The following is a 21,588-nucleotide window of genomic DNA, read 5'->3' on the forward strand; positions in this document are numbered from 1 at the left end:
AAAAAGATGACAAAAATGGCCCGCAAGCAAAGCTCAGAATGAAATCACCTCACTGTAAGATGATCATTGTAAAACCCCTGCTGATGGTTAAATTACCTCTGCCAGCAGGTGCTTCTAGTGATGTACACAATCACAAAGGAGATATACTTGTTTTAATTGTCTCACTGTTGGTAACAGTTACCTATAGCAGTTTGTTGCATATGTTTTTATTTTGACTTCTATTATTCCTGTGCAACCTCTGCAGTCAGTAACATAGTTATTGCAGTATGTTATGTTTCAAGCTTGAGCATTTTGAAAGCAAACTGATAGATTCATTAAAGTCATTTTAAATACTTATTAACAAGCAGCTTCTCTTTTTGTGCAGTTATCAATAGCAATGATCAGCTGGTGGTGGAGTGCTTTAGTGGCTCAACCACTCAGTCAGTCCCAGTAACCGATTTTCAGGTTTTTTCTATGAAAGTATAAAGTTCTCCATTAAGCCACATTGTTCATCCATACAGCATGTTGACCACAGACTGTAATGAGCCTCTGCTTCTCAGGGGACCGTTTTCATTGATTCTGTGGCCATTCCTGCCCTTTGTTTGCATACTGTAGCTAAAAAAAAGTCATTCAGGATTGGCTTTATCTCAGGATGAGCATGGATGAGCCCTTTCTTGTACCAAGCCTTCATTAATTCCCCTCTCACCTCAGCCGTGCTCTTAAGCTATGTGGAATTCATGCTTGTGAACATTCTGCACGTGCCTTCTGAGCCGAACGTGAACGTCCTGTGATTGCAGATAGGAATGTGTTGCATTCCCCTTCATAAGCAAAGCACAATCAGAAGTCAACAAGTGCTCCAATCATTCGCTTTCTCCACCTCCTTCTCAAAAGGGTCGACTAGCTCGCATGATTTATGCTGTGATGCATCATATAATAGATAACTGGAAAGGGTTTTGACCTGAATATATTGTCTCTTTAGCATGCAGTCTTTACTTCTAGCACACAAATGAATGTGTCTTTCATATTATTTTGATCATTAATCTTTTCTTTGACCACTAGCAAATTTTAAGGTTGTTGGTATTGCTTAACGTTTTAATTTACACGCGTTCTGACACTGAAATGCTGCACATCCTTATTATGCTGTATGGGCTGATGCTAAGGCATGCAAACTCATTCAGTGATGCTCAAAGGTCAGGGATCATAATGGTGGGTAATGCTGATGTACTGGCCCAAAGATCTGTAAAATGATTACACTAGAGTAAAAAACTTTTTAAATCACTAAATATTTGTTTTATGTTATGGCAAAAACTTGAAACTTAGATTGTTCAGTTCTTTTCCTTTTTAGTGGTTGAAAGCTCTGGGCTGACACTGTCTCCTTCTTATCACACAGTTATCACACAAACCCGAGGCCTGAGCAAAAACGAAGTTTCAAACCCAAATGAAATTTCTTTTCTCTAAACTGCTTCTTTTCCTTAGGCATTTAAATACGCAGCTTTATTAAACCTTGCCACCGTTTGCCTTTTGGCTGCATTGAAGAGAACATGGACTTCCATAGAGCGGGCCCTTTTTTCAGCCTGTCTTCTACTTTCTTGTTCCAGTGGTTGGTAGTGCAGTAGGTTTGGATGGAGAGCTTTCTGTGAGGTGACCAGTGTAAACAGTGTTATCAGGCAGACTCCAGAAGGAAGTGTCCTTCAGCTGGACGATCGAGCCTCGCCTCGCTGTCACGCTGTTATTTCCGACCACTGGATGCTCGGACCCAGTTTTGATATCCCAATACAGAAGTGAAAACATTTTGATCGCGCTCAGGATTCATCATACTTTACGAACGTATACCAATACTGTACTGTGTTAGTAACAGCTATGTTTTGTTCTGCATGTTCACTTTGATTGAACCATTTTTTTGCACGGCCCCTATGTTTTCCATTGGTATTCCACAATTTTGCCTGTATGAAACGGTTCAGCGAATACTTACAGGAATACACTTTCTCTGAAGGCTGAACTTGCCACCAAAGAGCATGAATAAGCAATGTCATTGCCTCTGGCAGTTTTTTTTTACCGGTAGTTCTTTTTCTTATTTAAAAAATGCTAAGCATTGACGCTACACTTGAAATTGGCTGAAATTTTACTTGTTCACTTGGCTTTAGGTAAGTTTGGACTATTCTGGTCATTTTTCCCAGTTGGACTCAGATGTGACTGGCTTTGACCACATGCTAAGGTCAAACACACGAAGAGCCTCTGGCCTTTTTAACCACAGTTAGGCCTGTGGCCTGAGCTTGACCTTTTAATGCCTCGCCGACACAATTACACCTCCACGCTGGAAGCTGCGTCGATTGCGCGTCCTCATGTACGTGCCACAGTAAAAGCCACTGCAGCCACAAATGAGCTGTTACAGGTTTGCTGTCCCACTGAATGAACGGAGGCCAGCGTGCACATGAGAAGGACGCAACGAAAAGCAGAGAGGCGGTTTTGGTGGATTGTGTTTTTGAATACGACTGTTTGAGGAGATTAGGAGAAAGTTCTTTGGAGCCAGAGCATAAAACTCTAACATCTTTTTGAGAGACAGATTGGCCTACAGTGATTGTGTTATAGCCTCTTACAATCTCTTTCATATCATTGCCATAGTTGTTTAATGACTCATGTAGCCTATTTCAAACAAAAGCTGTTTCCATTTTCCTACTTGCAGCTGAAAGGTGGAGGTTTGGCTCCTGAAAGCTGAGATGCGGCTATGAAACACCCTTCAGGACAGCACTTTTTCCGAGCTCATCTCACAGATAAGCAGACATTATGATGAAGAAATATAAGAAGACGAGCCAATCGAAGAAAATACCGAGAAGCAAAGAAAAAGATTGAAACGTTGCTGTTCCTTAGATTTGCCTCTGTGGCAGATCTCCAGCTCACTTCTACCATGAAGTCATCAAACATATCTCTGACCTCTGTGTAGTACCAAAGGGTATGCTAACCAGATGACTTATTAGAAAATCTATTTGATGATGTAGTGTTTTCCCCTTATTTCAGAAAACGATCTTTCCTACCATACATGGTCACAAAGAAATAGAACCAGGTTTTTGCCTCTAGATAACAAAAGAGGGAAGGAAAGAGACATGTTTTTTTTTCCAACGCTTCTTTTATCAGACCCCCTGGGATCAGATCCTTTCATTTCATTGTTAATTTGAAGGGAAATTCGGTTTGCAGCATCTTTTTTTAAACAGCAGAGCAGTCTACAGACCCAAGTATATCAGAAGGCGGAGCTAACAAAACCCACATTATTGTGCAACGCGGATTAACATTTAGATCAATCGCCTCTCCGCCTGCCTTTTGGGGAACATGCACGTTCAAAATCTGATCTATTTGTGGTACCTGGTTAATAGAAAAAAATGAAAACCTAATGATGAGAACAAGTCAGGAGTGTGTGGCTTCCACCCCATTTAGATTTACGATCATCACAGCAGGTATTTTCACAAACATCTCAGCAGCCGTTATGGCTGGAATGTAGTCATTTATGTTCACTTTGTTTGGGCGTGTTTGTTACTCACGTGTAGTGTTTTATCTTCCTGCCAGTGGTGGCAGTGCTCGGTGAGAGTCAACTGAGCTGATAGTGGAACATTGGCAATCATCCCATGTTTCCTGCCTTCCAACTCACACATTCCAATGTTTGCACTTTATTCTCTTCGCTGCATCTCCTGTTTGTTTGTTGCCATGCTGTCATCTTTTATCACCTCTGTTATCTGCCTTTTAATACTTATTTTTGTCTTTTTATACCACATTTGTGTGTCCAGACTGACTTTTCTAGTCCCACCCCCCACCCCCCTTCCCCCATTCGTCCTGTCTTCTGTCCTATTTAGATCAAACCTCCCATTGTACTTGATAAAAGGCACATTTCTTTTCAGGCTGTATTTCTGTTATTGGTAGGTTTGTGTAAGGAAATGATCCGGAGAGCTAGGAGAGATGTTTAGCTGGTGATTTATTCAAATGCCTCCTCACTTTATCTCTCTTTATTTTGCCACCACAAAGCAAACCTCTGTGGCCTGAGTCAACATTTGTGTTTATAGACTGTTTTGTACGGCAGATGCAAAGTTTGCAACATAATAGATGTCTAGGAAAGACAGGATTTCCTACAGTAATGCATCTTAATATACTGTACACATGGGCAGTTTGAGAGAGACAGATTTAACCATGTCCCAGTCAGCGAGCGCATGTTTACATGTTGATATCACCACAGCAGAATATCTGTTATCTGTGTCAATCATAAGACCTGGACAGCCTTCTGGAGAGGGGATAATACCAGCTGAGTGGCTACATGTCAGCTTTTAAGTGGGTATGTAACCTACATTTTATTTAGGTTATGTCTGCATATCATTACAATCTGGCTGGATTAGGAATTAGGATTAAGATATTGTGTGTTAAACCTGCCATTAAAATCTGTGCCGTGTGACCAGAAAACTTTCATGTCTCGGGATATTACTGTAGAACATGTTTTCTTTTACCAAACGAAAGGAGTGTGTGCCAAATAAGTATGGATGAAAAAAATCACTGACTAACACAATTATACACCTAAAAAATGCTAATCTCATTGATCTGTGGGGTCTAAGAAAAACTGTAACATGGTTGTTTGTGGAAAAGTAATCACAGCACTCAGACATTGTTCAAATAGCCTCACAAATGTATTAATGTTTAATGTATATAATTAGACAAATGGATCAAGTGAAAGGCCTCCATTAAAATCAGTTACGGTAAGGATGCATTTCAAGCATGAAATAAACGATTACAGTATTTAACGTGTTCTTTGTGTGTATTTAAAACGATACATACTTGCCTGCTCTGTAACCATTAGACTGTTGCCAGGAAGATTCACAAAATTCATCAAGTAGAAAAAGTGTTTAAGTAGGAATTAATATTTCTATAGCAAGCCAAGCTAGCTTCACTTGCGTATGCAAGTGTACGGTGGTTTGTTTATGCTTCTGTGCTTAGTCCACAGGCATGAACTTTGTCATTCAGGAAGATATTTCTGTGTGTGTGTGTGTGTGTGTGTGTGCGTGCGTGTATGGGAACAGTGACAGTTGGCGGCTGAGAAATTGTTGGATTTCCTGTTTTTAGCAACGTCTGATCAGCTTCCACTCCCAGCCTCTTACCGTCGTCTAAACAGGTATGACAGAGGATGTGCTGGGATTTCGGTTGCTAAAGTTGGGGGTTATGGTGAAAAGACCAATCACATATACTGAGCGTTGAGAAATATTCAAAAGTACAACACATTTTGAATCGTGTGCCCAGAATTCTCTGCTCACAGGGAGACGGCAGGAAGAGAGGTGACTGTTTATTTTCCGTGTCGGTCCTGTTTGATGGGATTGTCCCTGTGGGAAAAGTCTCCCCTATCATCAAAGAGCAGACAAAGGCACAGCACGACTACCACTCTCTCATGTTACAGGTCCTACACTCCACCTTCCTTATCTCCCCAGTATTTCTGACTTCTTACTGAGCCGAGTCTGTCATTGTGTGTGCAGCTGCAGGAGTTGCTACTTAGATCCGATTTAGTTCCATACAGATTTAATCTCCTCTTATTTTGTTGTTTGTGCTGTAAAGCTCATTATAACTCTTTTATGTCTGCTCTATCACCAAGCTTTCCCTTTTGCATTGATACCTCCAATTGCATCAGAGCGGTGACCTTTCATCGACCTCTTAGGTTAGTTGACATTGTCACACTCCATTAAACCACCATGAATAGATAAAATGGCCACATCTAAAGGGTCCAGCTGTGGCCTCTGTATATTACGCTATAGATCTTTAACAGCCATAGTTCTACTCCACTTCCAGGATTTAATATGGATTTTAGAGAGATTGTAATACTGAGCCAAGAACTGTGATTAAAAGAGAAATTATTGAATCATTATTTTAATTTAATTGCTTTTAGGTTGTGAATGATTTGGCTTTGGATGTAATCCTCACACTGCTGGCTTGCAGTTCTAGTCTTCTCTAATGAAAACTTTTTGCTTCTCCGTCGACTCCCTCCAGTATTCCCTTTGCTCCTCGGAGATGTGACAGATTCTGAAACTCACAGTGACATCTGACAGCGAAACATAGCACTGCAGGTTTCTCCCGACTGCCTCCTTTCCTCACCTTTGTCTTCTTTTTCTTCTCATTTTTTTTCCCGCAGCTGATGTACAATCCCGACAAACACGCGCTCCCGCTCTCCCGCCTGGTGCAACAAAGGGCTGATCGGATGATGCCTGGTTGTCGTTACTCTGCTCTCTTTAAATCAGTCTTTCAGACGGCGCTCTCACACCTGCCTCCCTGCTTCATTCCCTGACTCCTCATCTCTGCTTCCCTCACACGGACCTGTTTGTCCAGTGGAACTAGTTTCTCAAGGTGTCAGAGCCAGCAGCATTTTGACCTTTCTGTTCATTTCCTTTCATTTCCAAAAATGGACTTTGGTCATTACGTGGTGAAGAATGAATGGGCCATCACAAGCCAACAAAACAGCTCCACCGCTTCCAAAAGCTATTGTCCCATATAAAATCCATAGACTTCAAAATAGTGCTGGATGACACGACATATGTTATAATTAGGACCCTGTCGCTGATGATTTATTCCATCCCCTCATGAGCGGTGAAACAGATCAATTAATCAGCTGGGATCAGGTGTCCAATCAGACGGGCCTTAATGTTTTGCATGTGGCTGTGTTACACGCACGTGACGCGCTGCCTCCACGCCATCTGTGTTCTCCTTGTGTTTGAAGTACAGCTACGCAATTTTTTTCAAGGGCAAAGGTCTCTTCGAGTTCCTTCCTGGTTACTTGCAAACAGCAGTGTGAATTGACACCCCCTCCCCCCAGATTTGCTGTCTTTACAGTGCTTAACAACAATAGGAAGGAGAGAGGAAACTAAGAACCTACTTCCTGTACGTATAGCCAACATTCAGCACAATGGAACAGGAAGAGCCTGGCAACTGTAAGGGGGGGTCACAGCATGTGAAGGAAAGATAAAGTGTTCTTTCCATCCTATAAATGGGTCCTAGCCATTATACCCTGTCTTTCAGGTACGTGTCTATTAATCGCCATTTCGTTTCTGAAAGGATAAAACACATCCTGTTCTTTTTGAGGGTGGTATTTCTCTTGTTTTTTAATTGTTTTGTTAGTTTGATGAGACATTTTCATGTAGTTTTCAGTTATAGTTTCAGGTCAACAATAAGCCATCAATCTTTTTTTTTTCACCACATTTACTTCTGCTCCTGTCAGATGACCCTGTCTAGCACCACTTCAGCTGTTACCATGGTGACCTTTACTTGGGACAGACAGTCTTTGACAGCAGGGTGTTCTGGGCTGGTGCTGCAGATGCTGAAGGCTTTACTTTTAATAATCGCTGCCGGCCTGGCTGCCAAAATGTCCGGGGAGGGAATGGACGTGCCATTGAAGAGCAGCAAAGTTGTCCGCAAAGGACGTTTGTCAGATTTTAAGCACAAGCGGAGGACCACAAAACCGGAGACAGAATATGCTCCGCTTTCATCCAGCTCATGATCCCACCTACCTTTTCTCCCCGTGACCTGGGCCCTTCCCTGCTGTTACTCCAGGGAAGCAGGCCTTTCCTCGGCTCATAACTTCAAAGTATATCCCCCCGCACTACATTCTCCTCTTTTTAGTATTCTTCACCATCTCTCTGGTGTTCAATCAATATTTTCCCCTTAACTTCTCCTGAATCCTTCCATCCCAGAGACATCAAAGGCAGGTGTGCCCTCCTCTTGCACTGTAGCAGTCATTTACTCAGGCGTGCTTCACGCCTAGACCAGGTACCCTCAGGGGAAGATCCTCTCTCACACACACAGCACTTTATCTGGTGCAGTGAGCCTGGATTTAGAAAAGAACACATTAGGTATCTTGTCATATGATGGAATGCATAGACAGAATGTGGGGAATATGCTGTACATACAGTATATACACGCACACACACATACAGTATATATGTATACATATACTGTATGTGTACCAGATAATACTGTAAAATAAAAAGAAGATCCAGTGAAGCCATTGCCTTTCTCTCTGCTGGTCTGATATGCTGCAACTGGCTTGTTTAAAGCTTACCGATGATGAGGCTCCTCCCCCTTTCAGAGGTCGTGCCACCTTTGTAACAAGACAGTCATGGGATTTTCTGCTTCATGACCTGAAGACACACACGTGCAACACACTCATACCCTTACTGCCTGTTTAGCAGTGTGACCTTCAGTCATAGGGTAGAAGAAGGCAAACTTTGTGTGTGCTGCACAGATTAGTTCAGCCTGACAGGACCGTGCGCTTTCATTAACATAGCAAATCCCTTTTGAATGTGTTGCGGGCTGGAATCACTCAACTGCCACCTTAGAGGAGTAGATGTCCATCACTCACCCTTGCATCCTCCCTCAGTCTCCCACCTTCTGTGTCCAACCAAAACCCCTTTGTTGTTGTTTTTTTTTTAGATAACCTGCACTTTGTTAACTGGACCTTATCACTTGGTTCTGCCTCATTAGGTCTGCTCATTAGATAAGGGTCAAACATCTGCTGTGATAGATGAGAACAGGGCTTTCTCTCATTCCTGCACATATAGTAACGTAATCTCAGTATGTCTGTCACTGAGAAACACTTGAGATTTGTTCACACAAAAACACTGGAGACAGGGCTGATTGAGATGGAAGGACTGTCGCCAGAGCCCTCAGACTTCATATAGCTTTAGCTCCCTCTGTTGGACACACCAGTCAAAAGCCCACCACAATTTCACTGTCTGCATCGGATCGGCTAGACAGACTGTCCTGAATAGCCCGATAAGCTTGTTTCGCAGCTGCTGTTTCCAGTCACATCCATACTGGTTCATAGTATCAGTGGTGTGCCATGTTGCTAGTAGCGGAGGGGCCAACCTTTGGGAGTGTATATAAAAATCAGGCATTCTTAAAGTGAATGTTGTGAACAAATGTATGGTAACAGATGTGGCTTCTCTGTCACTGAGCACAGGAGTCATTAGAGCAGTGGCTGTACACGTGAGCTCCAGCTGGACACACTCTTGGTAATGATCAAATCACTGCATGTAATCCTGAAATTTAACGTGATTTAGTACGTCAGACTTTCTGTCACGCTTTGTAGAAGTGTCAATATCCAGAGGTAATACATAGACCAACATATACACACACATATATATACATGTGTTTGTGTATTAGGTCTTTATTTATGCCTGTTGGTGTGTGTGTTGCCATTTTACCACTGACTGTGTGTGGTAGGAAATGTGCTGTACTCTGTGTGTGGGTTTACCACAGCAGGAGAATAGTCTAATAATGTGTATGTGTGTGTGATGAGGGGAGGGTCTTTGATGAAGCTGTCTTAAATGATCTCTCTCTCTCTCACTCTCTCACTCTCTCTCTCTCTCTCTCTCTCTCTCTCTCTCTCACTCTCTCATTCTCTCTCTCTCTCACACACACACACACACAGTAATAAACATATTGTTTGAGGACCAGCAGATGGTCAAGGCAGGCATGTTTCTGGTGTTGTTAATGATGGACCTGGTGCGTTGGCCATTACTGAGGTGTGGTACTAAAATGTAAAAATCCGGCCTTGACACCGTTATTACTTGTGAGGTGTTAGTTACACATGCAAGTGCTGTAATGTTGTGTGTTTGTCTGTAATTGTTGATGGATAATTGTAAAAATCTAGCTTGGGTTTTGGACTGTGTCAAATGCTTATCTTTCTATTTCTATTACCTAGTGTATAAAACACCAGTGTGTGTCTAATGTCTGTGCAACATAATCAGTTTGTAAGGGTCCCCAACACACTGATGGGAGAATAATTTAGTTGCAGAGCCACTGACAGTGTTTGGAGGAGGAGAGGAGACATTAATGCTTTTATGTGCATGTGGTAAATTGTAAATTAAAAGCTTGTTTTTCACAGGTGAGATGAAGCCAAAAGATATTGATGTGAAGGTTTGACTGAGATGACCTCACATCGTGGAACGACAAGGAGTCGTGCTTCCTTTAATTGTGAACTTAGGTGTTGATTTGTAACAGAGAGGTACAGAAAATGAACCGGCAGAACAGATGGTGTTTAGTGATGTGCTGCACTGCCTGGTGAGAGCGGTCTGTTCAGTGTGTGTAAGCTGTATTGTAGTAAGCCAGTAATTCAATGCACCATGAGCTAATAAACACATCAAACCCTCTGTTAAAATATATTTCACCTTGTTAGTACGGAAAAGATAAATAATTCTTCCTTACATCTAAGAGCCCACATTTGAGGCTCGTTCTAATCATCTAAATGTATGCATCTCTCTCTCTGTATTTTATTTTATAAATCTTCCTTTTAGGAATCAAATATTTATCAGTGAATATTAAATTGGAGAAGTTTGTAGATCATAATTACTTACTAACTGTAGTTTGGATCTTGAGTGTTGTGCAGTAGAACTGGTAAATCCTTCTGAATTTCACTGTTGCCATTAGATAAGAGAGCTAAAATTATGCTTGTCATAACATTGTATTTTAAGTGTCAGCTTTACCTTTTACACTGTATTACCTCCATGGCAGGTGAAGACTGCATTTGAGGATATTTGTTTTCATTGTCTGGCAACTGGGTTGTTCTGTTGACCTGCATTCATGTCGGGATGTGCCTCACCTACCTGGACAGACCTGCTTTGTCTTTATTAAAGCTATGTTTAAATTTAGTATTTAACAGTCATTGTCATGGTTGGCAAACAGTAAACAGGTTCACAGACATTCTTCTGTGTAATCACACAAAGATCCTGGGCTTCCCCTCTACGGTCTGGTCATGAATCACAGTAGAGAACAAAAGATTTACATATGGCTGATTAGACACGGAGCAGAGCGTGTTAGCCGTGCACTCTGACATATAGATATGGATACATTAGCATGCACAATTGCACAGTTGGGGCGCACATTAGTCTGGCATCTTTAACATGAATGTTAGCTGTGTGCACCGTTTAATTGGATTAAAACGGTGCCTATGTGTAGTTGGATAGCTGCTTTGTCTTTTTTGCATGGAACCCCAGCTCTCCCCCACCCGTCAGTCCTCACAATAACAAAGGTGTTCATGTTTGTGACCATGCTGGGGAGCTTAATGGTTAAGCATGTGTCAGGCCAGTGATGCACGGGCATTTGTGCGGAAATAAGGATGTAGAGAACAGAAAACAACAATAAATCCGTCTGCATTTTCACAGAGATGTGAGCAGAACTTTGGGGATTCATGCAGGGTTTCTCGCCATGTGTCGCCATAGCTGGTGCAGTCATTAATGTTTGAGTTAATTTTAGATCCCATTTGTCTAATCCCACAGAATTTTAAAACACAGTTCCAAAACTGTTTTAATCACAGCACTGGTATGCTGGGGTTATTCAACACATCCCTGGAGCAACGTGTAACAGTTGCAGGCTGCAAGTGTGGCTGAGTATGCTGAATGGCATCTGGACTGCATGGCACAACACATCCCACCGTATCGAAATATTTGATAAAAAAAAAAAAATCAAATACACTTTGTGCCTGAGTTATTGTGCAGTTCACCTAATGGTGGAAATTGGAGTTTACTGGATTTATATTCTGTCATGTGAGTTATTCTGGCGTGGGTGTGTGAAAGCTGCTTTTAGCTCAAGTGATAACTGCTGGGTATTTCATTAATTTCCTGTAAGGTCTTTGGGTAAACACGTGCAGGCACAATAGGCTTTTTTTTAAATGAATTTGGACCGAGCTCCAGTCTCTTCCATGCCAACAACACATGCAGCCTTCTGTTGAATCTGACACCATCAGCCTCTCAAATGACCAAATCAGTAGCAAGAAGAGTGTAGGCTGATACTCCTAGCTTAAACAAACACTGTGCACAGACAAACACACCGCAGAGGACTTTGGTTTAAATTCTTTGATATCATCAGCTATTGTGTAATGACATGTAATCTTTTATAAGAATTACCATTTACATATTAGATGAGTCCAGACAAATACATACCCAAATCATGTGGGCCTGTAAAAAAACCCTTTTCTCTGTCTAACCAAATTATATACAATTTATACAAGTAATGTATATCATTTTTACATGCAGGGGCTAAAAAGAGTACCCTACATTGAACTTGACATTTGACTTGTGACCTCCAAAATCTTGTCAGTTAAAGAAAATTCCTGACATGGCATCTTGGAAATGTTGGAAATATGTACGTGGGTGCTTATATGGACAGAGTCAGGGTTAATATATTGCTAGGCTTTTCTTCTAGCATAACAAACATTGTTGTGCACAGCACATTACATTACATGTCGTGAACACGACAGTAAACTGGCCAACATGTCTGCATTCCATCTTTCAACGTCTGGAACGCACATTAAAAGGGAATGTAAAATCAACGCACACAGCTGACCATCAGGCTCCCCCACAGGGTTCCACACTTCCGTGTATTTGGCACAATGGCTTGATTCCCTCATCCGCCCCATCTGCTTTAGCATTTGCACTTGAGCTGATGTGCATCTGTCTCTTTGTGAGAATTGATTGTGTGTGCATTCCTTTGATGTGTGTGTGACTTACAGTATCAGTGTGACTGTTAATTATGCTCACCCCGCCCTCCCTCTTGTCTGCTTCCCAAATCAGTGCACAGCTGCAGGGGTCCCTCAGTAATGCAGCGCTGCAGCTAATGTCTTATTATTCACACAATCCCTTTGCTCACCATACAGGGCCAGGGGGTTGGATTGTGTGTGTGTGTGTGCGTGTGTGTGTGTGTGTGTGTCCCTAAGTTGTAATTGAGGGTTCATTCACCCTCCTAATTCGTTGGCACTACTTAATTAAACGTGATGCGACAGAGTGATTGGAGCTGTTGATGGATGAAGACCCCGACAGGCGCTTCAGGAATCAGAGGGATCACTACATATGGTTGTTACCATGAGTCTGCGAGTAGGAGAGGAAGTCGCGTCTTTAAAGATATCCTACCTCCTTAAGTCCTTATTCCCCCCTTCTGTCTCTAAATTCCCCCCAAAGCCTCCTCCTGTCTGCCCTCCCCCCTCCAGCTGGTTCCCAGTGTCAAGCTTCTCGTCATCTTCAATCAGACCCTCTTTTGTGCAGCACTTAGCCTTTCTCCTCTCATCACTGACTGACTTTATCCTTCAGTTAGAATGAATGTCACATACCTGTCTGTACCGTTCATTCATGTCAAGGAATACAATTCAAACTGTATGAAACCATAATTCTGTTTTCGCATGGTTTTATAGACTTTTAAACCAGATTACATGATGCTTTGGGGTTGTGTATGGCTCAGAACTGTCTTTATTGTGTGATATTTTGACTAAGTAAGTAGAATAATCCATAGCTTTCGTTAACTATTTGGTTTTAGTTTTTCCATGTTATTTTAATTGTGAGTTTTAGTTACCGTAACAGAATTTATTCAGTCTAAGTTGACATTTGTCTCTCTATGTATGGGGGTTTGCTCATTTATCTACTCTGCAAGTAATTACTAAGCCTAATTATATGCATACATTCATTAAAACCTATTGCCACTGGGTGATTAGGACTGATATTTCTAAACTCAAATACTAATGTGCACATATATTCGGTTGATAAATCTGCTGGGACACCATCTCACCCCATCTGCAGCCAGTCTAAACCCACGACAAAGAGTTTCACTTCACAATAAAAAAATCTATTTTAATCCAGAGTAGCTCCTCTCTCTCTTTAATATTCGGAACAAAATGCTTTTTTTTTTTGTAAATTGAGATTACTGTTGAAAATCACCCAAGTGCATGTGTTCTTTATAATCTACTGTTGTTTGCATGGCTAATAAGTCTTAGACAGTAGAAAACAGGTCTGCACTGTGTAACCAAACCTGTTTATGGATGTTAGCGCACGTTATCAGCAGCTCTTCAATAGTTCTTCTTGTACAGTTTGTGTGTGAGGCTGGTATGCGGTAAAGTGGGGGCAGGGGTCTGTTTTGACGCCCTAATCCAGTGGCATAGTATGGCTTTGTGCAGAGACCTGAGCTGGGAGGAGAGAGGGATGGAGAGCATGAGATAGAGGGAGAAGGAGGGGGGGGTGCCAGGACCAGTCAAATAAAGAGAGGGGGTCTTGAGTGTGGGGTGTGCGAGAGGACTAGAGGGAGGGGAGAGCTTGGATGGGAGAATGAAGGAGATGGGTCTGCTCATTCTCCTGCTCTTAGGAGAAGAGAAACAAAGGATGCTAAATGACCCATCTTATGACAGACTTGGTGTTAGCATGTTAGCCTTCACTGACCTGCCTGCCTGTATTCTGTCACTGGCCTCTCCTCTTCCTCTCCATCTGCCTCTCTCTGCTAAAGACTGCTGCTCTGCTTTCTTCTGCATGTGAGTTATTCCGTGTGTGTGTCTTGAAACTGTTTAACAGAGGTTGTCTGTGGTCATTGCACACTATATATTAACATTTTTTAGACCTCGCTGAATTGCTTTGTCATGAAGACAGGCTATTAAGTGATAAATGTGGTCAAAGCTGGATTTGTTCTCCCTCCACGTGTGCCTCTTTGTGCCTTTTATTCACCTTTGTTTTTGCACGAGTTTGACAGGGGATGGATTTTGGGTTTCTTGGATGAAAACGAGGCAAACGCTGTGCACACTGTAGGTTTATTTAATCAAGGAGTTTGACAAGTTCACTTGAAATAGATCTCGTCTGGTCCTTAAATAAACCTTGTGCTCCCAGAATACACAAACCATCATTTCACTGCCTGTCCAGCTATGATGTAAAGCTAAATCCACAGATGCATTTATACGCTCAAGAGATAATGCTAAATCACATCTGCTTTTGTTTGCCAAATTGTGCAAGCCTCGAGAGGAAAGCTGAAGGGCAGAGAGCCGATTCCTGGCTTGGCAGCAGTGTTGGCACTTTGTAGGTCATCCTGGCGCAAGAACTGACATTGAGGGTGGGTGGGGCCATGTCTGTGGCCGGTGTCTCCAGGAAGAAAGGCCGGCCACGTGGCACGTATGGTTCAACTACAAGGCTGAGAGCTTTGTCTGTAAGGATTGTCATCGAAATAAATTAAGGATTTTATTTTGGGAATACTTCTTGGCTTGAACTTTAACTAAAGCCAAGTTCACCATCTTCATCGGAGCTTCATCGTCAGGCCATAACTTATGTTTTTGCTGGCTTGTGAAAGAGTGAGTTTCAGCATTTCTGCCGTGATTAACCGGCACTGTCTGGACAGATAATTCATAAATGGGCCTCATTGGTAGAACAGGTTGACTCAATACCAGTAATAATACCATAATATCAGTCTATTAAACGTCAATATTAAAGAGCAGAGGACTGCAGGCTGTCTCTGTCAGTGTACACGTCCGGCAAGATAGCATTTGAATGGGTGCTGGTTTGAGAGGAGTGTTTATAACTACTTCCAAAAATGTCCCAGGTAAATGCGTCAGAAGAGTTTTCCTGGAGGACAAATGGAGGACAGCAAGGACAAGTTTATCAATGCCAGATCTAATCCGGGCGGGGACATTTCCTCCAGTTAGAATTCCTGCAGCTGATTTCTCTGACCATCACCCCCCCCCAGCATTCCATCCAGAGCTTCAGTGTTGGTCCCAATTGTCTCCGTTTTTATTTACCCTCCCACAGGAGCTTGTTTATAGAAATGCCTTTTTCCTGTTTATGGCTCAATTACACAGCTGAGTCTCCTCTGAGTGGAGTCGGGTGAGACCTTTTCTGCCGTCTCACTTGTGATGATGTCATTCAGAATAGGTGTTAAATCCATCCACCCTTTCATCACATTTCTGACACACGATCCCACTCCCTCTCTCACCTTATGCTCTCCTGGCAGCATGCATCATGTTGCCACGGCACTCGCAGCTCAAACAGAAGCCGGTGTGAATACACAACAATGCAAATATTTGTGAACCACGTGCACAAATATGTCTGCTAACAGAAACCAGGGACAGGAACTGCAGTGATCCACATGGGGTCATTATTTACAGTGGAATGCTGGAGTCACTCCGCTATGGTTTTGGGCATATCTGTTTGTTTTAAAGATCAAAGGATTAGCTTCCCAGATGGATCAGTCAGGAACGCTGAGGTGCAGAATACCGGGCCAACCCGAAGAATGGCTCTCTATTGTGTGGCCGTCAAGTCGGTCAGCTGCTGCGGTGTGCACGCTCGGACACACCGGCATCGATGCAGACTTACACCGTCGTACACACAGAAACAATCACAACCACAAAGAGCCAGTGTCGGGTCAGCCGGTGTGACCAGTGGACAGCGCCGCATTGTTGCCAGCCTTGGGCGCTCCTGGACTCTTGACAGTGTCTCCATTCACTTGTTAGCGGTGACTCAGAAACAGTGAGCAGCCAGGACAGCCAGTGTGACCAACAACACCTGCCTTCACACTAGCTCTCTGTTGTGTTCAAGGGCCCCAGCGAGCAAAGATATGGCAACAAAAAAGATGTAGACAAGCAAAGTCATCATAGATTTTACACCGTGTATCTTTGAGTTCTTTACGTTATATCAAAACGGATTTAACGTGACGTAGTATTCTCTGTTGTCCGATAAACACATGATGAGTTAAACTCATATGCATATTACTGCGTTGTTGACCACCATCTCTCTGATTTTACACCTATAGCTACTCTTTTCTGCTTTATACATTCATCATCAGAGTATTGAGGCTATGTATGTATATCACAGTGGTCTAATAGTTTGTTCAGGGACCTGAGTAAAACTTCCAGTGGCAGCGAGCCCCTGGCCTACATACCATATAAACTGTTGGTAACTGTAACATAACTGTAAATAATTTGAGAACAAGTAGAACTAATACATGTATTTTTTATAATCTCCAACAGATGAAAAGTTCCGTGTTTGCTTTTGCCTCTGACGCTGATATCATAAATCACTGGTGGACATGTAATTAAACTTATTAGTTACAGTAACAGTTGGCAGAGTCTACTGTAGGTGATGGCCCTCAGGACAACTTAAATAATTGCCCAAGACCACACCGTTTCTTCCGCTACCTTCACCCCCCCTTCCCTCTCTTTGTTCGCCGCGGTTACATTCCAGTCCCGGCAATACTTTCCTTCAAATAAGGCTTTTATAATCACATGCAGCTCGATCTTATTTAACCCGCTGCCTTTTAATTATGTGTGGTGAGACAAGTGAGGTGGATTCCCTTCATGCTGCTTTGGCATTATTTTTACTTCTGGTAAAAGTGCTCATGGGGAAAATGTGAAATAACATAACAAGCCAGAAAATAAAGTATTGTTTAGTTTATTCCTTTAAAAAAAAATGCCATTCAGGTATTCAGACGGAACCTTTTGACTTCCTGTGTAAGAGGGATACATCCAGTGGGTGAGCTGGTCATGTTGCACGCCTCTTTTAGGCCCTGTGGTACCAGGTTAACCAGCCTGGCAGTGTGATTTAAACATGCACACACACACACACACACACACACACACACACACAGGCGCGCACACACCCCGATTTATACCACCGCCAGTGCACAGCTAAGCTAATGACTCATCTCTCTGCTCCCTCTCTTCTCCCTCTGTCTGTTCTGTATTACTCTGTCTCTGTCTGGTTAGGAGACATCACTCAGAAGGGCTATGAGAAGAAGAGAAGCAAACTGTTGGCGCCGTACCTCCCACAGATAGAAGGTAAGACACATGTGCCTGCAGGGAATTTATTCTCCAGAGCACATTTCATCTTTGCTCTGGTTGCTCTGGCGTTAGCCTTGCACTAGCACTGTGCAGTTAGCATTGTGTCCTTGCAAGAGTAGAATCTCATAGAAAGACAGAAACAGCTGTGACGATAATACAAAGTTTCAGTTGGTAGAAGGCAGGTTTTATTGGATTGGATTGTGCTCATATTGACACTATGCTCCAGTTGTAATGTGGTCATGTGTTTTTACGAGAAACGGGGAACTATAAGTTTGCCTGCTTGAGGTTACTCTATCTATTACCCATCTATGGCTGTTCTCTATGTTGAATGTGTGCATTTATATATGAATTGGGTTATTTTTAGCCTGACTGGTGCAGTCAGTCCCAGCAGCCTTGGGCAGACTGAAAGTCGGGTTGGTTTGTGGTAAACCCCAGGGAGAAGTCGCTGGCTGTATGCTTCATGCTGCTCTACTCGGCCCGGGTGACACGCCAGCCTTTGGTTTGGCCCGCCATCAACAAGCCTCAGTGGAAGCTGGAGATTTGGTGTAGGCGAATCATTCAGCCATTTCCACTGAAGATGTGACTTATGCTGTTTATCTTAGATCATTTGCTTCAGAAGTAAAGTAATGGGTGGGTTTGTAGTAGTTAGTTTAAGTTTGTATGTGCTGTGTCTGCATTTTTAGCATTTTTCAGCCTTTTTCCCGTCTCTTTGTCCTCATGTCACGCCATCATGAACTTAATTGGCAAACTTTTTCTTTTTTGTTTCATCACCATTAATATACTGGTATTAGACAGGTGCTCACAGCTCACCAATAACAACAAGTGCACACCTCTGATTGGCTTAGTCTTATGTGTCTGTAAATGTTGTTCTGCCCAGCAACTGGCTCCGTCTTGTTTTATAGACCTCTGTGTCTTTCGGGAGCTGCGGTGGGGCTGCTGTATGACAAAGTGATTTACAGAACGCCACGCTATATACTAACCTATTGCTGCATGCCGAGAGGATGATGCACGTGCTTGTGATTACATGCATGTCCTTCAGTGTGCTGAAGGATTTAATGTAGCATCTGAAACATGTTAATGGTAAGTTTGTGTACGTGTGGCTCAGCACTATAGCGCCGTATATGCTGCTGTCTGAGATTTGCTGACTGTGGAGCACCAGCGATCCCAACTAAGCTGCTGCTTTAAAGCCAAACGGGCTGATGACTGGATGGCTGACCAGCTTTCTAATTTGTCAAGGCTGAATGCGGTCAGCTAAAATTGCAGAGAGCTGTTTAGACTTCCAATAGATTGTGATCCATGGCCTTTATTAAGATGGTAGTTTTGTTTTCCTCCTCTACTATGAACTTGTTGCGTTAAACTCCAATGAAAACTGCATAAACTAAAAGCTATATCGCAATGTAGAACCCACAGAGAGTAGGCAGCTTGATGCTTGGAAGGCTCCAGTTAGCAGACGTTGTCTTCTTGACATTTATTTTGCTTAATCACCTTTTGTGTATTTTGTGTTTTCTTTCTATGTGAAGTAGTTGTGAAGCTTTAAAAGCCCAGATTAATTAAAGTGAACACTTTCTCAACTACAAGCTACAGTATTAGAAGAAATCAGTCTAAGTAAGGGATTATCATTAAGCTTTGGGATGCTTGATCTGGTTGTGTAACAGTGGTGTTTCTCAACACCGTAGCACCTTCTGCATAGAATAATAATATTTTTCCCGACATATAGTCAGTAAAATACTGTAAATTATGTCCATTTTGGGGTCATTTTTTGCAGGGGTAGATCCTTCTCTGCAAATTGACAACAGGATCCAAGCCTCCTCCCAAGCTCTTCTCCCAGGTGCCAAACACAACAAGTCCCGGGCAGGTAACACCCGGGATGAGCGATTCCGATCTGGTAATCTTGTGTATATGCATACCGAGTCCTTTTTGTGTTCATAATTCATGCTAACCTGTGTCTGTGCGCTCTCTCAGATTTACACACAGAGGCTGTGCAAGCAGCTTTGGCAAAGTACAAAGAGAGGAAGATGCCAATGCCCTCCAAGAGGAGATCAGTGTTAGTCCAGTCTTCTGTGGAGGCATGCACCCCGCCAGGTGAGAGTTTATTATGTGCAAAAACAGGCTAGTTTGGTGCTCACATTTTAAATATATTCCCATAAGTGCTGGCATGTAGAGTGGTGTTTTGTCCAGTGATCAAAGATGCTGCCGCCACACATTTGCTATGAGAAAGAAATGCACATTGAATGTATCCATTCTTTGTAACAATACTGGACTCCGTTTTCAACATTGCGTTCCCAGGCACAGCTTCCCACATGAGTTGCATAACAGCTGCTTAATCAGATTTTTAACATGGTTTCAGACCTTTCACCAGCTTTTCTAACAGCTTGCACTGTGTGGGCCAGTTCACTTGCCATTTCACTGCAGCTTGCAAATTCTTCTGCGCTGATATTTTCATGATCCATAGAGACACTTTTGTGCTGTACATTTTGGCAGACAGCAAAGTACAGTGAGCAAAAGGGGGTTTTCATGACTGAAAGACCCACCCTGGCCAGGGTCGTAAACACTGCTTTGGTTTTTTCTTCAGTGTGTCGGAGTTGGGAGATGTTGGGGATCGTGGGTAAAGAGGGCAGACAGTGTTTGACCAAGTAACTGGATTAAGAGCTCAGACATTGCAGTTTTAACTGGAGAAGTGAGGTGGTCTTTATGGCTTTTTCAGAGTGAACTGTGATACTATAAGCTACTCTGCGTGCTGTCAGAATAGCTGACGGGTGCATATTGACATGCTGAACATTTAGCAGGCCCGGATTCTTTTACTGTTGCGGTTAATGCCAACTGGAGTGTGTGCTCACCAGCATGTTTGTGGGAGTTCTGGTTACATTTGATTTGATTTGAAGACATCATGAGAGAGCCACAGTGAAGCCATGAGACATTTAAAATCATAATGCTGTTTCGTGGTGACAGTGTGGACGGCTCCATTTCTTTGTCCACCGTTGTGATGTCGCCATGTCCTGACCTGTCAAACACAGACACCTCTTCAGCGTCAGAAGACGAAGGCTCGCTGCGCCGACAGGGACGCCTGGCCACCTCCACGCCCTACCAGGGCCACAGCCACCCAGCCATCGAGCACTGGTTTAATCGTGTCATCCAGGGTTCGTCAACCTCATCGTCCGCGTCATCCACCTCGTCCCACCCGGGAGGGAGGTCTTTCCCAAACACCACTGCACACGCAGCTCTGAATGCCAACGCCGCCGCTACCGCACTGGCAGACCTGATGGCACACACCCAGCTCGGTCAGTAATCCAAAGGAGCCGCCTCATGTAACGTTTTGTTTGGATTATTTTGTCTGCATGTTCTCGTATTAGTGAGCCTTTGCTCACACGTCAGCAGAAGCGTCCTATTGTCAGCACGTCAAACACCTTGGTTCATGTGTGGACATTCCAAATGTGCAAGCATACTTCCAAGACAATCCAGACAACGCAGAGATCCAGGAAGAATTTAAATTCACCTCTTGCTAATTAGTCGCCTTGCCTGCTGTCTCAGGACAATCCAGTCATATGAAAAAGTTCACAGCCACTTGACTCTGTCAGATCTGCTCCTTCTGCATTAATCATAAGCAAGTGGCACAGTACAGTTAATTAGATTCAGGGGATTTGTTCATTTCACGGCTGCAGTATAAATGAGATGGTGTGTATGTTCATGTGCTGCAGCATGCTGTCAGAGCAGTATCCTATTAGGACTGAGCTGTCTACTTTCTATCCAGATTGTCTCGAGGTTGCTGTCATAAAGCAAATTCAGTGAGTGGTCACGACTGGAGCTGTAAATAACTTTGCTTTTTTTTAAATCATGTGCTATGGTCACCAGAAATCCATCAGTCATTCACTTCAGAAATAGATATGGACTTTTAAGCCAATCTATCATATTTTCCATATTTAGACTAATGCCACTGCGGTTTTGTTCACTCACCAGGAGCATCTGTCATTTTCATCAACGCCGTCAGACAGCATTAGTAAAACACAATTTTAGTCAGTTCATTCAAGTTT

General features: G+C 42.9%; 1 protein-coding gene across 8 annotated transcripts in view; it reads left to right on the top strand.

Moving 5' to 3' along the window:
• Window positions 1–21,588, top strand: part of dip2a (disco-interacting protein 2 homolog A) — a 48,359-nt gene that overhangs the window by 10,245 nt on the left and 16,526 nt on the right. For 6 of the 8 annotated variants that reach the window (XM_011610737.2, XM_029842055.1, XM_029842067.1 and 3 more), the window contains exons 2-5: window positions 17,486–17,557; window positions 19,326–19,445; window positions 19,523–19,642; window positions 20,575–20,838. In XM_011610737.2, coding sequence (XP_011609039.1) covers window positions 17,486–17,557; window positions 19,326–19,445; window positions 19,523–19,642; window positions 20,575–20,838 — 576 coding nt within the window. Of the gene's footprint in view, window positions 1–14,065; window positions 14,276–17,485; window positions 17,558–19,325; window positions 19,446–19,522; window positions 19,643–20,574; window positions 20,839–21,588 lie in introns of those variants that run through there. The other 2 variants (XM_029842077.1, XM_029842064.1) reach the window with 2 other exon arrangements.

The sequence above is a fragment of the Takifugu rubripes genome, chromosome 1, assembly GCF_901000725.2.
Source record: "Takifugu rubripes chromosome 1, fTakRub1.2, whole genome shotgun sequence".
Taxonomy (NCBI): Eukaryota; Metazoa; Chordata; class Actinopteri; order Tetraodontiformes; family Tetraodontidae; genus Takifugu; species Takifugu rubripes.